The 22,317-nt window shown below is 47.5% G+C and overlaps 1 protein-coding gene across 2 annotated transcripts in view; it reads left to right on the forward strand.

Annotated features, from left to right (window-relative positions):
* The window catches only part of KIAA0232 (KIAA0232 ortholog), a 138,698-nt gene extending 125,662 nt beyond the window's left edge, over positions 1-13,036 (forward strand). For both annotated transcript variants that reach the window (XM_068106988.2, XM_068106989.2), the window contains 2 exons: positions 10,118-10,232; positions 10,390-13,036. In XM_068106988.2, the coding sequence (XP_067963089.2) occupies positions 10,118-10,232; positions 10,390-10,484 (210 nt within the window). In that variant the 3' untranslated portion in view covers positions 10,485-13,036. The remainder of the gene's footprint in view (positions 1-10,117; positions 10,233-10,389) is intronic.
* The last annotated feature ends 9,281 nt before the right edge of the window (positions 13,037-22,317 follow it).

The raw sequence follows: 22,317 nt of genomic DNA on the forward strand, positions 1-22,317 counted from the left end.
CATCACATCACACCTCTCTTTCGCTATCTGCTTTGCAATCCTGAATACTGCTTTCTAACCCTCTTCCGAATCCAAGCGTTCTCCGAACATTTTCCTACATGCCTCCTGCGCCTTTGCTACCTCTTTCTTTGCAGCCTTCTTGGCTGCCTTATAACTTTCATGCTCTGCTGTTTCTGCTCCCGTACCCTTCGCGTTCTGCCATCCTTGAACATCTTCCTCTTCTCGTCAATCCTCTTTCCAACTTCATCATCCCACCACCATGTTTCCGAGTGCCTCGGTGGTCCTTTTGTCCATCCACATACCTCACCAACCCTCCCAACAGACTATCTTTCATTGACATCCAACCACTTTCAAGCTCAACCACATCATCCTCGACCCTACTCAGCCTCTCTTTTAACGCCTCCCTTACTGTCACCTCTTTCAACCTCCACACCTTCGTTCTCGGTTGCTACTTCACCTGCCGAGCTCTCCTCGCACCTTTCACCCTTATGTCGCAGACAACCAAGTGGTGCTGTGAAACAGCCTCCTCCCCCGGGATCACCTTTGTGTCCCGGAGGTGCCCCCTATCTCGCCTACGCACCATCAGGTAGTCGACCGTTGTCGTCGACCCACCTGACGTGTATGTAACAAGCTTATTATCCTCTTTCTGGAACTGAGTATTACAAGTCAACAAATCGGCTCCATCAGCAAACTCCAAAATCCTTTCACCTTCTCCATTTCTCACACCATATCCGTAACCCCCATGAACTCCGTCAAAACCATCCATACTAGGTCTCCTCCTACCACAACAACTTCCTCATCTTTCACGTTTTCCATCAGCTTATCGCACACCAGAACTTGTCCTTCTCTTCATCGCTTCGACCAACCTGCGGAGCATATCCCAAGATGACGTTCACCAAGAGCTTTCCAATCATCATTTTCACCATCATCAACTTATCACTCACTCTTGTCACACTCACCACACTGTCTACAAACTCCTCAGAAAACAGGACACCAACACTATTCATGCTCTCCAGGCACCCTTGCCACATAAACTTGTATTTCTGTCCCTGCCTCCCCTTCACCATTCTCACACCACTTCCCTTCCATCTCGTCTCTTTCACACAACATATGTCCACTCTTCTTCTGACCAATACTTCCAAAGTGATGTAAACTGATATCGAACTCAATTCACGGACAGTACTGTGTTAAACTTCTGTACGTTTTCCAGAAGTATCTCTTTATTTTGCACATTAGCCAAAAACATTTTCAACAAAAACAAAAGCTAAATTATGACTGGGATTACGGACAGTAAAATTACAGTGCAGTAGGTCGTGTAACCCCCACGAGCATTCAGGAGAGCACTTACATGTTGAGGCATGCTGTTCACGAGATTTGCCAAGGTTTGGATAGGAATCGCTTGCCATGCAGTGACAATAGTCTGCTGCAATTCACGCACAGAGGCAGGCTGCTGGGCCAAGTTGTCGATTTGACGCGTTAATTCTGCCCACAAGTTCTCTATCGGATTCATATCCGGGGACATGGCAGGCCACTCCATATGCTCTACACCATGGTCAGCAAGAAAGTGTTGGATCATGCGAGCACGATGAGGCCGTGCATTGTCATCTTGGAAGACAAAGTTTCCTCGAAAGGCTGCACGAGCAAATGGAAGCAATGTTTCTTCCAGAATGACCCTGTACTTGAACTGGTTCAGGTTTCCATTCAGAACAACCAGGTCAGTTTTGCCCCCTGCATGAAAAGCAGCCCAAATGGTCACCCCACCACCTCCAGCTTGGACACTGGCACGATACAATCTTCGTTGTGGGCTTCATGCACTTGTCTGCGCACTCGGACGCGGCCATCTTGACGATAGACCAGAAATCTAGACTCATCACTGAAGGTCACGTGATTCCAGTGTCCTGGCTGCCATTGACGGTACTCTCTGGCCCACTGCAATCGGCGCTGGCTGTGTTGTCTGGTCAAGCGTGGCTTTCTCAGGGGACGCCTGGCACGATAGCCTGCTTGAACCAGTCGTTGGTTGATTAGCCTTCTGGATGCAGGCACATTTGTCAGTTGCTGCCACTCAGCCCGAAGCCGATTAGCTGACTTGGTACGGCCATTGCAGACTAGCCGGTGCAGCTGGCAATCATCTCTCCTTGTGGTTCTGCACGGACGTCCTGGCCTCGGTATTGGAGTAGGGACACCCCTCTGGGCATTTCGTTTCAGGATCTTTGACACCTGACCTTGAGGGATGCCATACTGCCAAGCAATAGCACGCTGTTTCATGCCAGAATTTCGTAAAGCCACCACTCTATGACAAACAGCATTGTCAAGTTGACGGACCATCTCCAGAGGAAGCGGCAATAACTTTTGTAGATGTGCAGCAGTTGTTTTCCACTAATACAGAACGCAACAACCCTTATATACCCGATTGTGAAGCCAATCGTCAAATGTACCTGTACTTACATTTGTCACGCCACCTGTGATATAATCCTGTTATTGACTTCTTGCTGCGAAAGACAATCAGTGACATGGTTCTTTCAACAAAGACATCACCGAAGGGTAAAAGAAACTCACCAGATTTATATACTGAGTTCAGAAAGTAAACCCAAGTCAAGAAAAAAAAAATATTCCATATTAAATGCCAAGTGTGTGTGTGTGTGTGTGTGTGTGTGTGTGTGTGTGTGTGTGTGTGTGTGTATATATGTGTGTGTGTGTGTGTGTGTGTGTGTGTGTGTGTGTGTGTGTGTGTGTGTGTGTGTGTGTGTGTGTGTGTGTGTGTGTGTATGTATATGTATATGTATATATCGGGTTTGCGAGACGTCATCAGAATAGCAATTGGAGCCAAAGTCATGGTCATTGTCAACATCGACGTAGCAGATGGTCTGGTGAATGGTGCATGTGGAAAAGGGGTCAGTATTGAGACAACTAATAGCAATGTTGATGCTATTCTCGTAGAGTTTGACAATGACAGTGTAGGCCAAAAAGCTGCAGCCAGAAGCCAGTACCGTCAACATACTCGTGCAGTCCCCATCTTCAGACATGAAGCAACATTTGCTGTTGGTAAAGGACGTGGACATGTTCAGATGACTCGAAGGCAGTTTCCAATCACACTCTGCTGGGCTTGCACCATCCACAAGGTATAGGGCAAAACACTTGATTTTAATTGTGGTATCGATGCAAAAAACAGTGCATATGAGACCATTTATGCCAGAGAGGAATGACCCATGCTGCCACTCCCATAGGGAACGGGTGGACCAGTATAAAAATATATACACACTTTTCATTGTTTATATACTGTATTGTACATTGTAATACAGTGCTGTAATTATATGTTAAATAAATGAGAAAAAAAATCACCCTTTAGTACAAAAAAAAAAACAATCTACTTGTGGATGGTGAAGAGGAGAGTGATAGGTGGGAGAGGGGCGAGGAACATGGTGGAGAGGAGAGTGGTGGGTGGGAGATGTACGAGTCACTGAGAACCATAGGGATCTCCCCCTTGCTGTGACAGTGAAGGCTGGTTCTTGTTCCACCCGATGAGAGCTACATTGCATTAAAATACCCTCTACCTAACACTTACACTACCCGCCCCGGGTATCCGTGATGGGGGTCCACTCTTCCCCCCTTCGCACCATCCACTCCACTCCATAGTTTCCATCATACTCACTCCACGACCATCCATTCCAATACTCCATATATCGACATCGACCACATACAACACTATAAAGATGCCCTCTCCCGCGCCCGCTCCGCCTACTACTCTCAAATTATCCACTCTGGCTCCGGAAACCCAAAAGCACTCTTCTCTACAATAAACAAACTCCTCAGCCCCCTGAACACCACCACCCAGTCATTCACAACAGACAACTGCATCTCCTTCCTTTCATTCTTCCAACGCAAAATTGAAAACATCTACAACAGCTTGACCACCGCCGCACCCGCTCCCCCTCAAACCACCTGCCCCCCCTTATCCTGCCATCCCCTGTCTCAATTCTCCCCAGTCTCCCCAGTCTCTCCCAGTCTCCCCAGTCTCCCCAGTGGCAACCTACTGACCTCTCTGAACTCCTCATCGGAATGAAAACTGCCACCTGCACTCTTGACCCCATCCCCTCCAGCTTTGTCAAGGCCTCCCTTCCTGCTCTCTCTCCACTTATCATTGCAACAATAAACTCCTCCCTGTCTACAGGCATCGTCCCACCATCCCTCAAAATTGCTGCTGTTACCCCCATTCTGAAAAAACCTGGACTAAACCCTGACACCCTAAATAACTTCAGACCCATCTCCAACCTACCCTTTCTGTCAAAGGTTTTGGAACGCGCTGTAGCCACTCAACTCAAACATCACCTCTCTGCCAATAACCTGCATGAAACATTCCAATCCGGATTCCGCTCCAACCACAGTACTGAAACTGCTCTCCTCAAAATCACCAACGACCTTCTCCTCTCCTCTGACGCTGGCAACCTCAACATTCTCATCCTCCTCGACCTCAGCGCCACCTTTGACACCATCGATCACACCATCCTCCTCACCCGACTTGAAACCACCTTTAACATTACCGGCACTGCCCTCTCTTGGATTAAATCATACCTCTCTGACAGACGTCAGTTCATCTCCATCAATAACTGCAAATCCCCCACTGCTCCCCTCCCCCAAGGTGTCCCCCAAGGTTCAGTTCTTGGCCCCCTCCTCTTCATCCTTTACCTGTCCCCCCTCGGTCACTTAATCCGCCGTCATGGTCTCCAATTCCACTGCTTCGCCGATGACATCCAGCTTTTCATCTCCACCAAGTCCATCTCCACCGCCACCCACTCTATCCTGACAAACTGCATCACTGAAATAAAATCCTGGCTTCATATCAACTTCCTCAAACTTAACTGTGATAAATCTGAAATAATCATCATTGGCCCAAAAACGCTCACCAAGTCCACCCATAACTTTGCCCTCAACATCGACGGTTTCCCAGTATCCACCTCCCCTCACATCCGGAATCTTGGCATCATCTTTGACCAAACCCTCTCCTTCGACAAATACACTAAACAGATCACAAAGACAGCCTTCTTTCACCAGAAAAACATCGCCCGTCTCCGTCCATCCCTCTCCTCCGTGGCTGCAGAAACCCTCATCCACGCCTTCATCACTTCCCGTCTGGACTACTGCAATAGCCTCCTTTATGGTTCACCCTCAACAATCACCAATAAACTCCAATACATTCAGAACTCCGCTGCCCGTCTACTCACCCATTCCCGGACCCGTGACCACATCACCCCCGTCCTTTACAAGCTTCACTGGCTCCCCATCTCCCAGAGAATCCAGTACAAAATCCTCCTCTTGACATACAAAGCCCTCCATAACCTGGCCCAGGTACACTCCCACCCGCAACCTCCGCTCTGCTGGTACCAACCTCCTGACCCCCCCCCCCCCCCCATCCGGACCAAATTTAGATCCTGGGGGGACAGGGCCTTCTCCATCGCTGTTCCCACCCTCTGGAACTCGCTACCTCACACCATCAGAGACTCCTCCTCACTCACCACATTCAAAACATCACTCAAGACCCACCTGTTCAACACTGCATTCAACATTTAACCCACAGCATCTAACCCCTGACTATCTCCTCTCCTTCTCCCTCCTTTGTGCTTTGAATATTTCCCTATTGATTCTTCTTTTTTTGCAATTGTTTTTATGTTTTGCTATGCATTATGTTTTGCACTCTGTCAAAGCGTCTTTGGGCTTCCTGAAAAGCGCTATATAAAATAAATGCATTATTATTATTATTATTATTATTATTATTATTATATATATATATATATATATATATATATATATATATATATATATATATATATATATATATATATATATATATATATATACAGTGAAACCTTGACTTACGAGTGCACCAACTTACGAGTTTTCCGAGATACGAGCCGTCGCTCGGGCGGTTTTTTGCTTTGAGATGCGAGCCGAGATCTGAGTTACGAGCTTACGCCACCCGCCACCAGGTGGGTTCCGGTCACGTGGTTATCTTGCCGTGCAAGCATCTCTGCCGTATATCGCTGCTGCTTTGTTTTCGCATTTTGGTTATTTTGGAAAATTTCTTAGTTTTAACCATGGGTCCTAAGAAATTGAGTGCCAAGGGCAGTACTGAGAAGAAGAAGAGGATGATGTGCTTGGATATAAAACATGCAATCGTCGAAAAACATGAGCGAGGTGTGCGTGTTGTCGATTTGGCGAGGCAGTACGATCGTAGTACTTCTACGATATGTACGATTTTGAAGCAGAAGGAGTCGATAAAGGCTATAACGCCAGCCAAGGGCGTTACGATTATTTCAAAGCTCCGGACCTCTATCCATGAAGAGATGGAGAAGTTGTTGTTTGTGTGGTTGACGGAGAAGCAGCTCGCAGGAGATACCGTGACCGAGAGCATCATCTGTGAGAAGGCCCGAGACATTTACGGGGATTTGGTGCAGCAGGCGGCAGGAACATCAACGGACGAGGCATCGGAAGAGTCATTCAAAGCCAGTCGGGGATGGTTTGATAATTTTAAGAAGAGGACCGGCATTCACTCCGTCGTCAGGCATGGTGAGGCAGCAAGCTCGGATGTGAAGGCAGCTGAAGATTTTATTATAACTCTTGCCGAACTGATCGAAGCCGAACGATACATCCCCCAGCAAATCTTCAACTGTGACGAGACAGGGCTCTTCTGGAAAAAGATGCCGAGGAGGACGTATATAACGGCAGAGGAGAAGAGCATGCCAGGCCACAACTTTTTCAGAGTGCCGGCGATAGCTCGCCTTCTCTTTGTGGAAGACATGGTGAGATCCTTAACATCCAACAACTAATGGGACGCAAACGGGGCGCCCAGTTTAGCGGTACACACATTGATGAATCACCCTGCCTGTGAAACACCGACATGACAGGTTATAGCTGGGTCGGGATTCAAACCCAGGCTGGACAGTTTAGAGTCAAGTATGCGTACCTCCAGTCCAGGCCATCCTGCGAACTTGTATGCTGCATACAGGTGAAATATAAAGCGCGAGATATTTTTATATATACTGTATATTTAAAAAAAAATTGGTGTGGTTTTTGGCGGGCTGGAACGGATTAATAGCATTTCAATGCATTTTAATGGGGAAATTTAATTTGAGAAACGAGCAAATTGAGTTACGAGCTCGGTCACAGAACGAATTAAACTCGTAAGTCAAGGTTTCACTGTATGTCTATATATATATATACACCATTACCTCGATCCATTTGGATTTACTCCCAACCGCAAATCTTTGCTTATATATATATATATATATATATATATATATATATATATATATATATATATATATATATATATATATATATATATATATATATATATATATATATATATATATGTATATATATATATATATATATGTATATATATATATATATATATGTATATATATATATATATATATGTATATATATATATATATATATGTATATATATATATATATATATGTATATATATATATATATATATGTATATATATATATATATATATGTATATATATATGTATATATATATATATATATATATATATATATATATATATATATATATATATATATATATATATATATTTACATACATATATATATATATATATATATTTATATATATATTTATATATATACACATACACACACACTACATGGCCAAAAGTATGCGGACACCCCTTCTAATTAGTGGATTTGGCTGTTTCAGCCACACCCATTGCTGACAGGTATATACAGTATAATCAAGCACACAGCCATGCAATCTCCATAGACAAACATTAGTAGTAGAATGGGCCGTACTGAAGAGCTCAGTGACTTTCAACGTGGCACCGTCATCGGATGCCACTTTTCCAACAAGTGTTACGTGGTCCTCCCGGTGACTATCTGGTCTCGGTGACCCCCGGACCGTGAGAGGAACTCCGCCAGAAAGATCTATTATTTATGCTCTTTCGTAACGCATAAATCTGAATTCCAATCAATAAGAAACCCCACACCAAGGATCTGGAATAATCAATGATATATTCCCCGAGCAATCAACAACCATCCACAATCAGCAATCAATAGTACAAAGATGTCAACTCATCTATAATAACTCTAAGATGGCCATCTTATACATTCCTCACGTGAGCCCCACTCCCGACTCCCTCCATGGTCAATGTCTCTCTCAATGTCTCCGTACTCCGGTAGTTCGATCTCCGCACGTGGGCGGTTGAACGGACCCTTCCTGACGTGCTTTCACCGGGCACGTCCCGTACCGGGAACAACGGCTGCAGCGCGCACCTCCTGGCCAAGCAAAGCAGGTACAGCAAAGCAGGCAAAGCAACACGCGGCTTGCCCAGCGCGCGCGGCCCAAGGTGCGACCCGTACGCGGCCTTGTAGACGGTGAGGCGAACTGTGCCAGCTGCTTGGTTCCGTGCACGACCCCACGGCGACTTGACGTGTCAAAGGGTAGTTACACGTCTCGGTAACTCCTCTCGCCAGACGGGCTTTTAACGCCGATTCTGTTACGTTGCTCAATCGATACCGCTCGCGTCCGAGCTCGGCGAGGAAGAAGAAGAATCGTCGCTTCTCCAGGACCTCGTGTCTTTTCTTCTTCCGTTTCCGGTCTCCTTTTTCCCAGAAGGGCTCCTGACCCTTTAATCACAACAACCTTTAATCGAGTCCACATTGATAAGCAAAGACCTGAATAGTAATTCACATACATTCACATAAATATGTAACACAAGTCAGTTCGTCCGCAAAGGGGTTGAATACTTATTGACTCAAGACATTTCAGCTTTTCATTTTTAATTATTTTGTAAAACCTTCTATAAAAAATAGACTTTGACATAATGGGGTATTATGTGTAGTTCAATGACATAAAATCTCAATTTAATCCATTTTAAATTCAGGCTGTAACAACAAAATGTAAAAAAAAAAGTCGAGGTGTGTGAATACTATCTGAAGGCACTGTATCTGAATGATGATTTTAGCCACTTCCTACCTATTTTGCCATGACATGTCACATATGTTTATGGAGTTTGTTTTTTTTACAGCTCCTACATGGAGTTGTATAACAAATTTATAATGCTACTACCCCACTCGCGTGTACCACAAAGCAGGTTTAAGCAATTGATTCCCTCTGTCTGTCAGTTTATTTCTATGATCGAGGAACTACTTAATTTCAATTGAATGTTATATTTTGAATATTGTGAAACATGAATCGGAACAAACTTGCAGATTGCTTTGGCTCTGAATTTGACAAATTGTACGGAATCTCATCCTCATCGCACATGCACATAGAGGAATGATTTTGGTAATTTTTAAAGAAGTCCATCTGCCTATCTAGCAGCCAATCGAAATTGAAAATCATTCCAAACAGGAAATTTCCTGTTTTTTTGGGACGCCATGAAGGGGACAAACAACAGGCATGACAAACTAATTAAACATATTAAATGTGGTGTTGTAAAAGAGGGTGAATCAACGACAGCAAACTTCCGATTCAAAGTTTGGTTGTTTTTTTTCTCCAGGCTTTAAAACTTTAATTTTATTTCAATTTAAGTACATATTTGACCACTGTAGAACACAAATCGCCTTGTTTGCACATCCAAACAGCTCCATTTTAGTTGTATTTGGGCAAAGTTTTACACCATCTCGACCAATCAAATTTTCAGCTCACTCTGAGGTTGTAGTTACAGCGAGATTCAGCCAAAAATTGCAGCATCTAGCAATGCAACCACAGAGCTAACTTCGTTCAAAAGATCTGTTTATTTACTGCATCCTTTTCTCCAAGATCATTCCAAAATCGTCACTTTCTTTGAAAAGAGTTGGCAAAAGGTTCAGCTCTGGTCCGATGGGTTTGACGCAGCGGCTCCGTATGGTTGCCATCAAAACTGGCATTCGAAGTTCACAAACAAAGCTAATGTAGATCCTGCTCGGAAATACATAGCAAGAGTTGAAAAGACCCTTTTTATGACCTTTTTCTCAAGACCACGTGGGGTAATGAACTCTAGTTTTATGTAAGTAAAAGTAACTTTTGATGTAACTGCTGCAGTTATGAGAAATACTGAAACTCGTGACTAAATACAGAAGGCATGGCAATACTTTTCATGTCTCTCCAGCATCTTTTTTTGGACGTTTGTGGAATTGAGGTGTTAAGGAAACCAGACTGCTGTGACCATCAGAAGCTGTCACATCCATTCTCTTGCTTGGCAATCAACTCCAACATCTCAAAAGGTACAACATTCAATGTTTATCGACCAAAATACATGATTTAATTTGCTTAGCGCATGTGTTTTGAACTTTACCTGTCTGTAGAAAGTGAAATGATACGTCTTACTAGTTTCACCCGATGTATCACCTTGCTTAATGCTATTTCACTTGTATTGTATAGACACAGGCTGCTGTGCTCCTTCCAAGCTCACCATACCAGACAAGGCCGGCTCTTCCTGCTGTGGAGGACCACCGTTACCATTGGCTCTACTCTGAATTTTGCTGACTCTTTGCGGAAGGCATTGTCGCTCAGGTGTTCCTGACCTTATCCCCCAGTGCGTTGTGTTGCAGATGAGCATGCTGTCCTGTTCTTTGATCCTACTTTATTGAAGTTTGTGGAAATGTAATTTATTTTTATTTTTTTGCTTTTACACTGTTCACAATCTGCAGTAAACCCCACCATGCACCACAGAAGCATTTAGAACTTTAGTCCAGAAGGGCCATGTTGCTAATAAATGAATGGTGTTTCATTATACTTTGGCTGTGACCCATTTCCCCTCTCAACTGTATTTCGAGGAAACCATGTTGTTGATGCATCATCTGTAGAATCCAGCAGATGATTTACTCAAATGCACCAAAACTTGCAGCTGATGCAAAGGACTTGTTTTCATTGCATTTTTGTGACGTGCATAATTTGTGTTCTTTGAGTGGGTTTTCAGATCTGCTGTCGCAGAATTGGCTTCGTTGAAGGAAGTTTTTTTTTTGTTGTTTTTTTCCTGCTACGCCTTTTGAGGCGTTCATTTTCACTTTGACGATATGCCTGCTTGCTTTACAAAGCCAGGCTTTTTGTTCGTATTTATTTCACTGTGCAAAGCCACAGTGATTCTCTTCTTTGAGATGTGATTGGTTGTTCGAGAGATTCAAACTTTTGTCGCAGGTTGGTGATTTATCATTCTACCTGATGTAATGAGTGTGAAAAATCGGCCAACTTTCAGCTTCCTGTCTCCTCCCCTGATCCCATACCTTTCTTCCCAAAGTTGTAACACATGGAATTGCCTTTCCATGTGTTCCTAATGCTACTTAGATAATAACAGGCCTTGCTTGTCCTCGAGCATCGTTTCTAGACCGTTGGAGTTATTCTTTACATGTTTCGATGGCGTGGACAATTAGACGTTCTGTCTTAACTTTATTTCATGAGGGAATAATAAGGGTTTTTTGAGGGTGAAGAGCAATTTATGTGCACATAAACTTGTTCACACTTATAAAAATTACATTGTTTGTGCAGTTTGAATGAGATTAACTGGTTCTCACATTGTATAACTTGTGGGTAAGTTGTCCGTCTGAATGAGGAGAAAGGATAACAAGTCCACCGATCAAGAACCATCGATATCCCATCTATTTATCTTGCCCAGACGGTTAGTTTGCTTCGACCCATGTCTTTATTTATTTTTAATTGTGCTAATTGCTTTGAGCACTCTCTTGAAACATGATGTTGTGCCTTCAGCAGTGTGACTTGGACTTGCGTTCTGCAGTTGTTGTTTTTTTCTGGGTTTTTTTTCCAGTTTGAAACGGCATTTAAAGTTTTGATGCCTTTCATTTGTGCAGTCTATGACAGGGTGCTTTGAAGGCATTAGCATGGTAAAAATATACTGCACAATTCAAGACAGACCATGCAGATTGAATGCACTTTTTCTTCTACGAGGTGTAAAACTTGGGCATTTTGATTTGGGTATTTTTTATTTTAACAATGTTATGTTGCACACCAGACAGAGTAGCAACAGCCGTCTCAAGCTTACTCACCAAGAGATTTATTCAGAGGCTTTTGTTTCTGACAAGGGGTGACAAATACTCAAGTTTAAACATCTCCGTGAACAAAATCGAGGATCTGTCGTCGTGCCCTATAACTTGTCTTGAAATCATTTGGTCCATTTTGGATGTAAGTGGTTGAATATTTGTGCTCCAATGGTGAATTTATTTTTCGTTACCTTTTCTTTTGTTGTATGCAGTGTTCGAAATACGGCTGCTGGTGATTTGGGGTATTAATAATGTTATACCTAATTGCTGCTTCTTTTTGCATCGATAGTTGCGGGCAATAAGTAGCGAGAGTGGCATCCACACTTTGCTGATGTTCATGTTCAGTCTCCCAAACCGATTCCTCTGAAGTTGTTTATGGTGGATATGTCTTTTTTTCTCGTTCATATTTTTTCACCATACCATGAATGTGGTGTTATATGAGGCAGCTTGATAAAAGTATACAGTGCTAGGACATGAATGGAATGACCAGAGTTGGTAGAGTTGCTCAAGGAAAGGCAAACGCGATTGTAAATGCAGTTTTACAACAAGCTTGTGGATATGTTGAGCCGGATGGAGCCGGGTCATGTTTTAGGATGGGTAAAATGTATACATCTGTATTTGTGGAAATTCAACCAACAATATTTGAATAGCACCTTAGAAGTGTCAGCAGCGGTTTTTGCAAAAATGGGATAATTGGGGGAAAAAAAGAAAAAAAGAGCCAATTCTGCCGTTTATCATTAAAATGTAACCTTGAGGACACTTTTGAGGTTTGTTGCTTCATTATAGGAATAAAACACCATATAATTGCATCCATATCAGACTAATTCGTGCTAGGGTTACGTTGGTGTCGCAGTATTTGCAGTTGACCAGATTTTTCAGATAGATTATATTCACTGGAGTTTGGACTTAATTTCTTCTGGACAACTGTTGAGTTCATGCTGCACTTGCAGCACATTACTTTTGTTCTGCTGTAATGATCAATTGTGTAAGTGTACAATAAAAGATATTAAAAAAAATAAAAAATGAAGTCCACAGTTGGCACGTTGTTTGTGTTCGAACATGAGAATATGTTTCCGTCTTTGCGGTATGTAATGCAAGTAAGTTCTTTAAGTTACTGCCCTCTACTGTGTCAGTGTGTGCAAGCTGGGATGTCACAAACTGCATTTAGATACCCTGTTCACATGGTGATGGATCTCACCGTTTGATTGGATGCTGTGCCTCAAATAAATGTGCCCAAATTAGTGTCCCGAATATAAGTGGAAAATCGCACCCGTGTCCAAAGGAAGTGGTTCAGTTTGGCATTTTTAACATGAAATAGGCAAAGCCTAGAAACAAATGAAACCCATTAGAATTACCCTTTACAATGATCCTTTAGAACCCATTAGAATTACCCTTTAGAATCCTTCAGCATCACCCAATATAATTACCCTTTGGAACTCATTATATATAAATTATCCTTTAGAACCCTTTGGAGTTAAACATGGTGGGTTAGAAAGGTTCTTCATTTTTCATGGACGACATCGCCGAATAATAAAGCGGCTTCACCGCTCATAAATATTTCCAGACAAAAGGTTAACTCACTGTACGATTGGCTGAAACTGATCATGTGCTCGTTATAATTCTAATTGCACATGGTGGTGATAAAGGCCTGTGAGTTTATCGACAAATCCTTCCTCAAGTGCTGATATTGTGTACTCCTTAGTACAAGGTGTAATACTTAATCGTCCTCCAGCTTATGAAGAGGCTTTGAACTCTGCTGTATATACGCACTTGAACCTGCATCGTCACAGCTTTGATAATAGTGATGGGCTCATCATGGACAAATAAAAAAGTGGTTTGCTCCAGGTGTAAAGGAATCCATTTGGGAAAGAGTTGAATCATCATCTCTCAATAAAACGGTGGTTTGCAATTTCATCTGTCATTTACATGGGACAAGGCTATAAATCTCTCCTGTGCCGCCTGCTTCTGGCATGTGACACCTTGATTGGTCCACAAACCATTTCACCCTACCAAGGGTTGAAGTCATGGGGCGATTCTCAAGCTTCGTCATTCCAACATCCGTGACCAAGGCCAGTGGATTGTCGCCGAAACGTCGGCTCTACTGACTGGTAAGTCCAGCCTTTTTCAATTATAAACTTTTAATGTCATGTAAGTGATTCTTCACCATTGAGTGATTGGGCTAAAACCTATATACATATGTACAGTGCCTATAGAAAGTCCACACCCCCTTTCAAAATCTTCACCTTTTGTGGCCTGACAGCCTGGAATTAAATTGCATGAAATCAGACTTTTTCCACCTTTATTTACACATCGTAACCCGCAACTTCAAAGTGAAACACAAGTTATATAAATTTCAGAAAATCAATTAAAAATACAAAACGAGAATATCTTGGTTGGATAAGTGTCCCCACCCCCCCCCTTATAATAGCAATTTTAACTTAGGTCAGGTGTAACCAATCCATGTCATCCCACACCAAGTTAATTGGCTTCCACCTGTGTTAAATTGTAGTGATTCTGATTATTTCAGAATAAAATCAGCTGTTCCTATAGGTGTCCTCTGCTGGGTGGTGCATATCACAGCAAAGACTCAACTATGAGCACCAAGGAGCTTTCACAAGACCTTCGGAATAAAGTTGTGGAAAAGCACAGATCAGGAGATTGGTATAAAAATATTTCAAAGGCCTTGAAAATCCCTTGTCCCTTAGTCTTGTCTTGTTCCTTCTTGTTGTTGTTGTTGTTGTTGTTGTTGTTGTTGTTGTTGTTGTTGTTGTTGTTGTTGTATAAAAATATTTCAAAGGCCTTAAAAATCCCTTGTTCCTTCTTGTTGTTCTTCTTGTTCCTTATTCTTGTTGTCTTGTTGAAAATCCCTTGTAACACAGTCAACACAATCATTAAGAATTGGAAGGCGTATCGTGCCGCCAAGACCCTGCCAAGGATCAGGCAGTCCCTTCAAACTGGATCATCAAGCAAGGAGAAGACTGTCACTCCAAAGCCCATAAAGAATGGGTATATCCAGGGGTACACCGAGCTATGGTTAAGATCTTTTAGATTTGGGTATTTTTAGTGTAAGGGGTTTAAAGGGTCTAAAGCAGGGGTTCTTTACCTTTTTTGAGTCATGGACCCCTTTGAGAAGCTGGTGAAAGCTGCGGACCCCTCCCAAGAAAAATGCACATAAGCACATAAACACAAAATTTTGGATACAATGAATAAATTTTATTGCACAGGAAAATTATTTCCTTCACATACCGTCATAATCAGTATAAAAAAACAATCTTTACAAAGAATTTTTCTCACTTTTTTCATGCAAAAATCAATGACCATTCCCTGAATAAAATGAAATAAATCCAAATTGTGCAAATTAAACAAAAAACAAGTACAAAAAGTTTTAATTAAAACAAAAGCCGTGTCGATGTTACACAATGCCTAGATGCAGCTGTGCCTATAACGTCGATGTTATAGGCACAGGACATTCCTATTGATTCGATTACTTGATGTTATTTTTGTGCAAAGTGAAAATATATCTCGGCAATTTCCCGTGTGTGGCGACGAATTTTTTATATATCTCGGCATTTTCCCGTCTGTTATTTCAGGCGGTGTATGACTGAATGCCGCGATTTTAAAAATATATATCTCGGCAATTTCCCGTGTGGCGACACGTGAACGAAGCTATGCTCCTCTCTCCACATTATTGTGACGACGTATAAATTAAATATTTCATCGTGACGATTGTCATCAAATGGACGAATTTTTAATATATCTCGGCATTTTCCCATCTGTTATTTCGGGTGGTGTATGACTGACCATGCCGCGATTAAAAAAAAAAAAAATCTCAATGGACTTGAAGTTACAGGCCTTTGAGAATTCATTTCGTTCTATAAAGGGCAACTTTCATCGGATTTTCTTCCCGTTTTTTTTCAACCGAGTCTAAAACTATGTTAGCGACTGTGAAAAATGAAATGATATATCGAATTTGATTTGAAATAAAACTGTGTGAGAGAGGAAGACACCACAGGCCTACAAAACAGGCCTCAAAGCTATGCGAGTTAATAAAATGGTGGATATTTGTTTATATGAAGCCTCTCCCAAAATGGGTGGAGCTATGGTTCCCAGAATGGGTGGAGCTTTGAGGTTTTGTCTTCTCTGCAAGAACAAGAAGAAGAAGAACAACAACAACAACAGCAGAGGGCACTCTATGACCAGCGTCTGCGACGCGGCTGATAAACTTCAATTCTGCTCAAAAGTACATTTCAGTGAGAAGGCTGTTGTTTGGTGTTTGGCTTCAATAAGAAGATGAAATTGGGGAGTGGTCTTTGACAAGGCAACACGCATGTCATGTTTGACATCCAATCGATTTCTACTTTTCGTTTTGATGGTAACAAGTGCTGAAAATCCTGACTCGCAAAGATATGTGGTTGCAAACGGAATCAGAGGTCCCACAGCTCGCTTTGCCAGACGAGGGTAGGCTTGTGCACCAACATTCTCCAAGACTCTTCGAGTTGAACTCATGACGTACCATTTCCTTTGTCCTCGGGTCAATGAGGTCATCTTTGGCAAGGTCTGCATCATTAATACAGTTTATATCAGCAAGGAAAGGATTACGAATCCACGTTTCAACTTTAAGGTCATCTGAGCAGAAGTAACCTTCGAAAGAGTTCTGCAGTGTTTCCCGGTGTCTGCACATTTCTGCCTGCAGAGAAATTGACAGGGCTTTGTCTCTCTCGACTCCATCCTGCAGAAGCACTTCCTCCAGCATTGGAAAGTTTGCATAGTTGTCTGCCTCCAATCTCCACTTCCACAGTGGCAGCTTGGCCAAAAGAGCTTGGAGGTTTTCAGCAGAATCCATAAAGGTGACTGTAGGGCCCATTTCAACCTACCTTACAGATCTACTCGTCTTCAGTAAGCACGAATAAGTACATAACATCCTGTGCATAGACAAAAAATAAAACTTTTTTTATAAAAAGCTCGCGAAAATAAATTTTAAATAATTTTTATGTGCCTGGTTCACGGACCCCCTGAAACCCATCCAGAGACCCAAAGGGGTCCATGGACCACAGAGACTTCACTCATCCCTCCTCCTCCCCACCTCTCACCCTTTTTCCCACCCTGAGGTTGTGTGGAGTTTGCACATTAAAGGTCTGAAGGGGGGGTATATGGGGTATAAAGATGTAGACTCTAAATGATCTAAAGGGGTCTGAAAAGGTCTAAAACTGATCTAAAGTTTGAAGGGGTGTAAACCTCTAAAAAGACTAAAAAGGTACATTTCCATAATACATATTAATAGACAGTTTTGATTTCCCCCATTGCATCTTGGGATGCGAGGCGAATGGTGCAGGGAAAAGGTCGTCAAAAAGGACTTTTGGTGAGTTATTTATTTTATTTAAGTTGCTAAAAACATTGACCGATCCAGGAACTGCGCCATCTTGTCAAGGATAGACCCTCTGTCTCTTTTGATATATAGATAGAATAGTTAGAAAGATAGAAGACACAACAGATCTGGTCCGGAAAACATTGCTTTGATGAAGTGGAAGGAGGAACCGCTGATCCAAACTACACGTGCAGCAAACCCCGAGTTAAGAGCATATTGAACTTTACTGTCGATAGACATTTTTGTAATATGTTGAAGCACGCGGTGCTGCGCGCGTGACTTGCTACCAAGGAGGAAGCGGACAACGCGGTAAGTTTATAGTTCTTTATTCCAAAGAGGTCACTGTAGCACTGGCGCGCTCCGGGCTGCGCACCCGGTGTATATCCTGAGGCCACGCCTACCCCTCGGGCGTGGCCGCCACCCACTTGGTGCGCGGAATGATGTCACCACGCCAGTGGGCTTTCGTGTCCGCCACACGCGCCCCCCCAGAATTCCCGCGCACCTGGAGGGCCAGTTTGCGGGGCAAACGGATGACCCGGCCGAAGTGCCCTCTGGCGACCGGCGGCGTCCGGGGTGCAGGGATGCCAGGTGGGATGCCCCCGGCTGTACCCGGGATGGGTGCCGGACCGGGGGGCAGGGTGCCTGTGGTGCTGGGCGGTGCCGGGGGTCCGCCCGCAGGGGGGCGGCCCCGACGCGGGGGCCGAGCCACCGGCAGTGGGTGGTCCACGTCGAGGTGGGCCGGCTTGAGGCGGTCTATGGAGACCCGGTCAGGAGTGCCGCTGATGTCCAGGGTGAAATGTTTGACCCTGGTCTCCAGCACGCGGAAAGGCCCATCGTACGGGGGCCGCAGTGGTGTCCGGTGGGCGTGGTGCTGGACGAAGACGTACTCCGCGGTGCGAAGCTCCGGGGCGACGTGTGTAGGAGGGTGCCCGTGGTGCGCCGTCGGCACCGGGGCGAACCTCCGGGCAGTCTCCTGCAGCGCAGAACGCTCCTGCGCCGCGGACCAAGGTGCCGTGGGGTCGGGGAGGAACTCGCCCGGCACCCGCAGCGGTTGTCCAAAGACCAACTCCGCCGCGGATGCGGGCAGGTCCTCCTTGGGTGCCGTCCGGAGGCCCAGCAGGACCCAGGGGAGCCTGTCGACCCAGCCACCGTCACGGAGGGTGGCCCGGAGCGCGGCCTTCAACGAGCGGTGGAATCGCTCGCACAGGCCGTTGGCCTGGGGGTGGTAGGCCGTGGTTCGGTGCAGCTGGACCCCGAGCCCCCGCGCGACCGCGGCCCAGAGCTCCGAGGTGAACTGGGGGCCGCGGTCGGACAAGATGTCCGAGGGGGCGCCGAACCGGGCGACCCAGGTAGCGATGAACGCCTGCGCGACGTCTGCCGCCGTCGTCACCGCCAAAGGCACGGCCTCCGGCCACCGGGTGGTGCGGTCCACCATGGTGAGGACATGGGTGAAACCCCGCGAGGGGGGCAGAGGTCCCACCAGGTCCACGTGAACGTGGTCGAACCGACGTTCCGGCACCGTAAACGGGGCCAAGGGGGCCTGGGTGTGTCGGTGCACCTTTGCGCGCTGGCACGCGATGCACATCCTGGTCCAGCCGCGGACGGCCCCTCCCCCTCTCTTTCCCCCTCCCCCTCCCCCTTCCCCCTCCCCCCTACCCCCCTCCCCTTCTCCCCTCCTCCTCCCTTTCCCCCCTCCCCTCCCCCACCCTTCTCCCCTCCCCCCTCTTCTCCCCTCCCCCCCCATTCCCCTCCTCTCCCCTCCCCCTCCCCCCTTCCCCCTTCCCGCCTCCCCCTCCCCCCTCCCACCCTTCCCCCCTCCCCTCCCCCCTCACCTCACCCCTCACCCCGGGCCATGCCAGACAAACTTGTCGGCGACCAACCGCTGGGAGGCCCTCATGCCCGGGTGGGACAGGCCGTGGATGGCGTCAAAAACCTGGCGCTGCCAGCCTGCGGGCATGATGGGGCGAGGCCGCCCGAGGGAGACGTCGCACAAGAGGGCCATGCCCGCGCCGTCGAAGGGCACCTCGTTGACGCGGAGGCCCGTGACGGCGGTCCGCAGGGCCTGGACCCCGGGGTCGGCGGCCTGGTCCGCTGCCATCCAGGCATAGTCGATGCCAAGGTGGACTGCGTGGGCGACGGCCCGGGAAAGGCAATCGGCCACCGGGTTGTCCTTTCCCGCGACGTGCCGGATGTCCGTCGTGTACTCGGACACGGCCGCGAGGTGACGCTGTTGCCGGGCCGACCACGGCTCGGCGACCTTGCCCATCGCGAAAACCAGCGGCTTGTGGTCGACGAAGGCCGTGAACGCACGGTCCTCGAGCAGATGGTGGAAGTGCCTGACCGCCAGGTGAAGCCCAAGCAACTCGCGGTCGAAGGTGTTGTAACGGCGTTCGGGCGGGCGAAGCTGCCGGCTGAAGAACGCCAGCGGTTGCCAAGCTCCATGCACCCATTGCTCGTACACCGCGCCCACCACGTAGTCCGAGGCGTCGGAGGTGAGGGCGATCGGTGCATCGAGCGCCGGGTGCGCGAGCATGGTGGCGTTGGCCAAGGTGAGCTTCGCGCCCGAGAACGCCGCGTCCATCTGCTCGGTCCAGGTAACGTCACCTTTGCCCGGCTTCCCTCGAAGGGCCTCGTGTAAGGGGCGCAGGAGCTGGGCGATGCGGGGCAGGAACCGATGGTAAAAGTTTACCATGCCCAGGAACTCCTGGAGCCCCTTGATCGTGCGGGGGCGCGGAAACCCCTTCACTGCCTCCACCTTGGCCGGTAGGGGGACGGCCCCGTGCCTGGTGACGCGGTGCCCCAAAAAGTCGATTTCAGCGACCCCGAACCGGCACTTGGCGGGGTTCACGATCAGGCCGTGCTGGCCCAGACGTTCGAAGAGCGTGCGGAGATGGTGAAGGTGCTCTTCGCGGGACGCGCTGGCGACGAGTATGTCGTCCAGGTATACGTACAAAAAATCCAAGCCACGCAAGACGCTGTCCATGAGGCGCTGGAACGCCTGAGCCGCATTTTTCAAACCGAAGGGCATCCGAAGAAATTCGAAAAGACCGAATGGCGTGATGACAGCCGTCTTGGGGATGTCCTCCGGCCTGACAGGGACCTGATGGTAGCCGCGTACGAGGTCCACCTTTGAAAAGAAGGACATATTCGCCAAGCGGGCGGAAAAGTCGTGAATGTGGGGGACGGGGTAGCGGTCGGGGGTGGTGGCGTCGTTGAGGCGCCGGTAGTCCCCGCACGGTCGCCATCCCCCGCCGGGCTTGGGCACGATGTGGAGCGGGGCGCCCACGCGCTCTCGGAGCGCCGCACGATGCCGAGCCGCTCCAGCGTAGCGAAGTCCGCTTTAGCTACGGCGAGCTTCATCGGCTCGAGGCGGCGTGCCCGGGCGTAGACCGGTGGCCTGGCGGTGGGGATGTGGTGTCCCGTGCTTGACGGTCCCCGCCGAGAAGGTCGGCCGCGTGAGGGCCGGAAAACCCGCGAGGAGGCGGGCGAATTCGTCCGCTGCCGGAAGCGTACAGATGAACCTGGCCGGAACGGAACCGCTCAGCAAGCCGCTCGATGAGCCGCTCTGTGAGCTGCTCAACGAGCCGGGCAGCGCAGACGTGTGCTCAGCGCAGAACGTCTCAGCCTGGACAAGCCTTCTGCGCTTTACATCGACCAGTAATCCATTCGCACATAAGAAGTCCGCGCCGAGCAGTGCCATGGGCACGTCGGCCATAACGAACGACCAACGGAAAACCTGCCCTCCGAACCGCAGAGAGAGACAGCATTTTCCGTACATGCGTATAGACGTACCATTGGCCGCAAGCAGCGCGGGACCTCGGCCCGCGGTGTGCTTGTCGGACGTACCGGCAGGAACGACACTCACCTGCGCTCCCGTATCGCACAGGTAACGGCACCCGGACAAGGTGTCCGTTATGTACAGCAGGCTGTTGGAATTGCCGACGCTCACCGTTGCCACCGAGCGCCGGCTCGCCCGTTTCCCGACCTGCCGAATGAGCACGGCGGGCGACACTGCCGAGCCTCGTGGCCGAGCTTGGTGTGGAAGGAACACCAGGCGGGCAGCTGCGGCGTCGGAGGCCGTGGTTTTCTTCGCGGCGGCGGCGGTGGTGGTGGGCGGGGCGTGACGGCGGCCACGAGGTGCGGTGCATCGGGGAAAGCTTCGGGAGCGGCAACTGCGCCGAGACTCGCCTGCATGTCCAGAGCCGCGTAGTATGTCGGCCTCAGCAGCGAGCGCACGGGGTTCCGTTAACGCGGAACCAGCCAAAGTGAGGCGGACTCGTGCTGGCAGCTGGCGTTGAAACAATGCCCGGAATAGAGCGTTCGGGGTTTCGTCGCCCATGAGCGCCAGCATATGGTCCATACGGACCGACGGTCGCGTGTCCCCGATCTCGGGGAGGTCCAAGAGGCGATCGGCCCGTGCGTCCACCGTAAGGCCGAACGTGGCGAGGAGGAGACGCTTGACCGCCTCGTACTTGCCGTCGGCAGGTGGATCCCTTAGGACCGATACGACGCGGGTGGCCGTGCCGGGCCCGAGGGCGGCGACCACGTGGCAGTACATGGTCTCGTCCACCGTGATGCCTCGAAGTCGGAACTGGGCTTCCGCCTGCAGGAACCAAACTTCGGCTTGTGACTCCCAGAATTCGGGGAGCTTGATGGAAGTTAACTCCGAGGGCCTTTCACTCACTCACCGCAGGCAGGTTGGTGGTCTTTCTGTCTTCTACCGACTCCTCTCCGGCCTTGCTCCCCCAGCTCTCTCTGTGCTCTGTCCCCCCAATATTCCTTCAGGTCGCACAAGATCTGCCTGCAACCCTCTTATGGTTAAACTGCCAAAATCTAGGCTCTCTGCTCACCTTCACTCTTTCATTCCCCTTTTCTCCCGCCTCTGGAACAAACTCCCCCACTCCCTTCAATCCCACTCCTCCCTCCAGGTCTTGAAAACAGCTGTTCACC

The sequence above is a fragment of the Myxine glutinosa genome, chromosome 2 (genome assembly GCF_964187855.1).
Source record: "Myxine glutinosa chromosome 2, kmMyxGlut1.1, whole genome shotgun sequence".
In the NCBI taxonomy this organism is placed as follows: Eukaryota; Metazoa; Chordata; class Myxini; order Myxiniformes; family Myxinidae; genus Myxine; species Myxine glutinosa.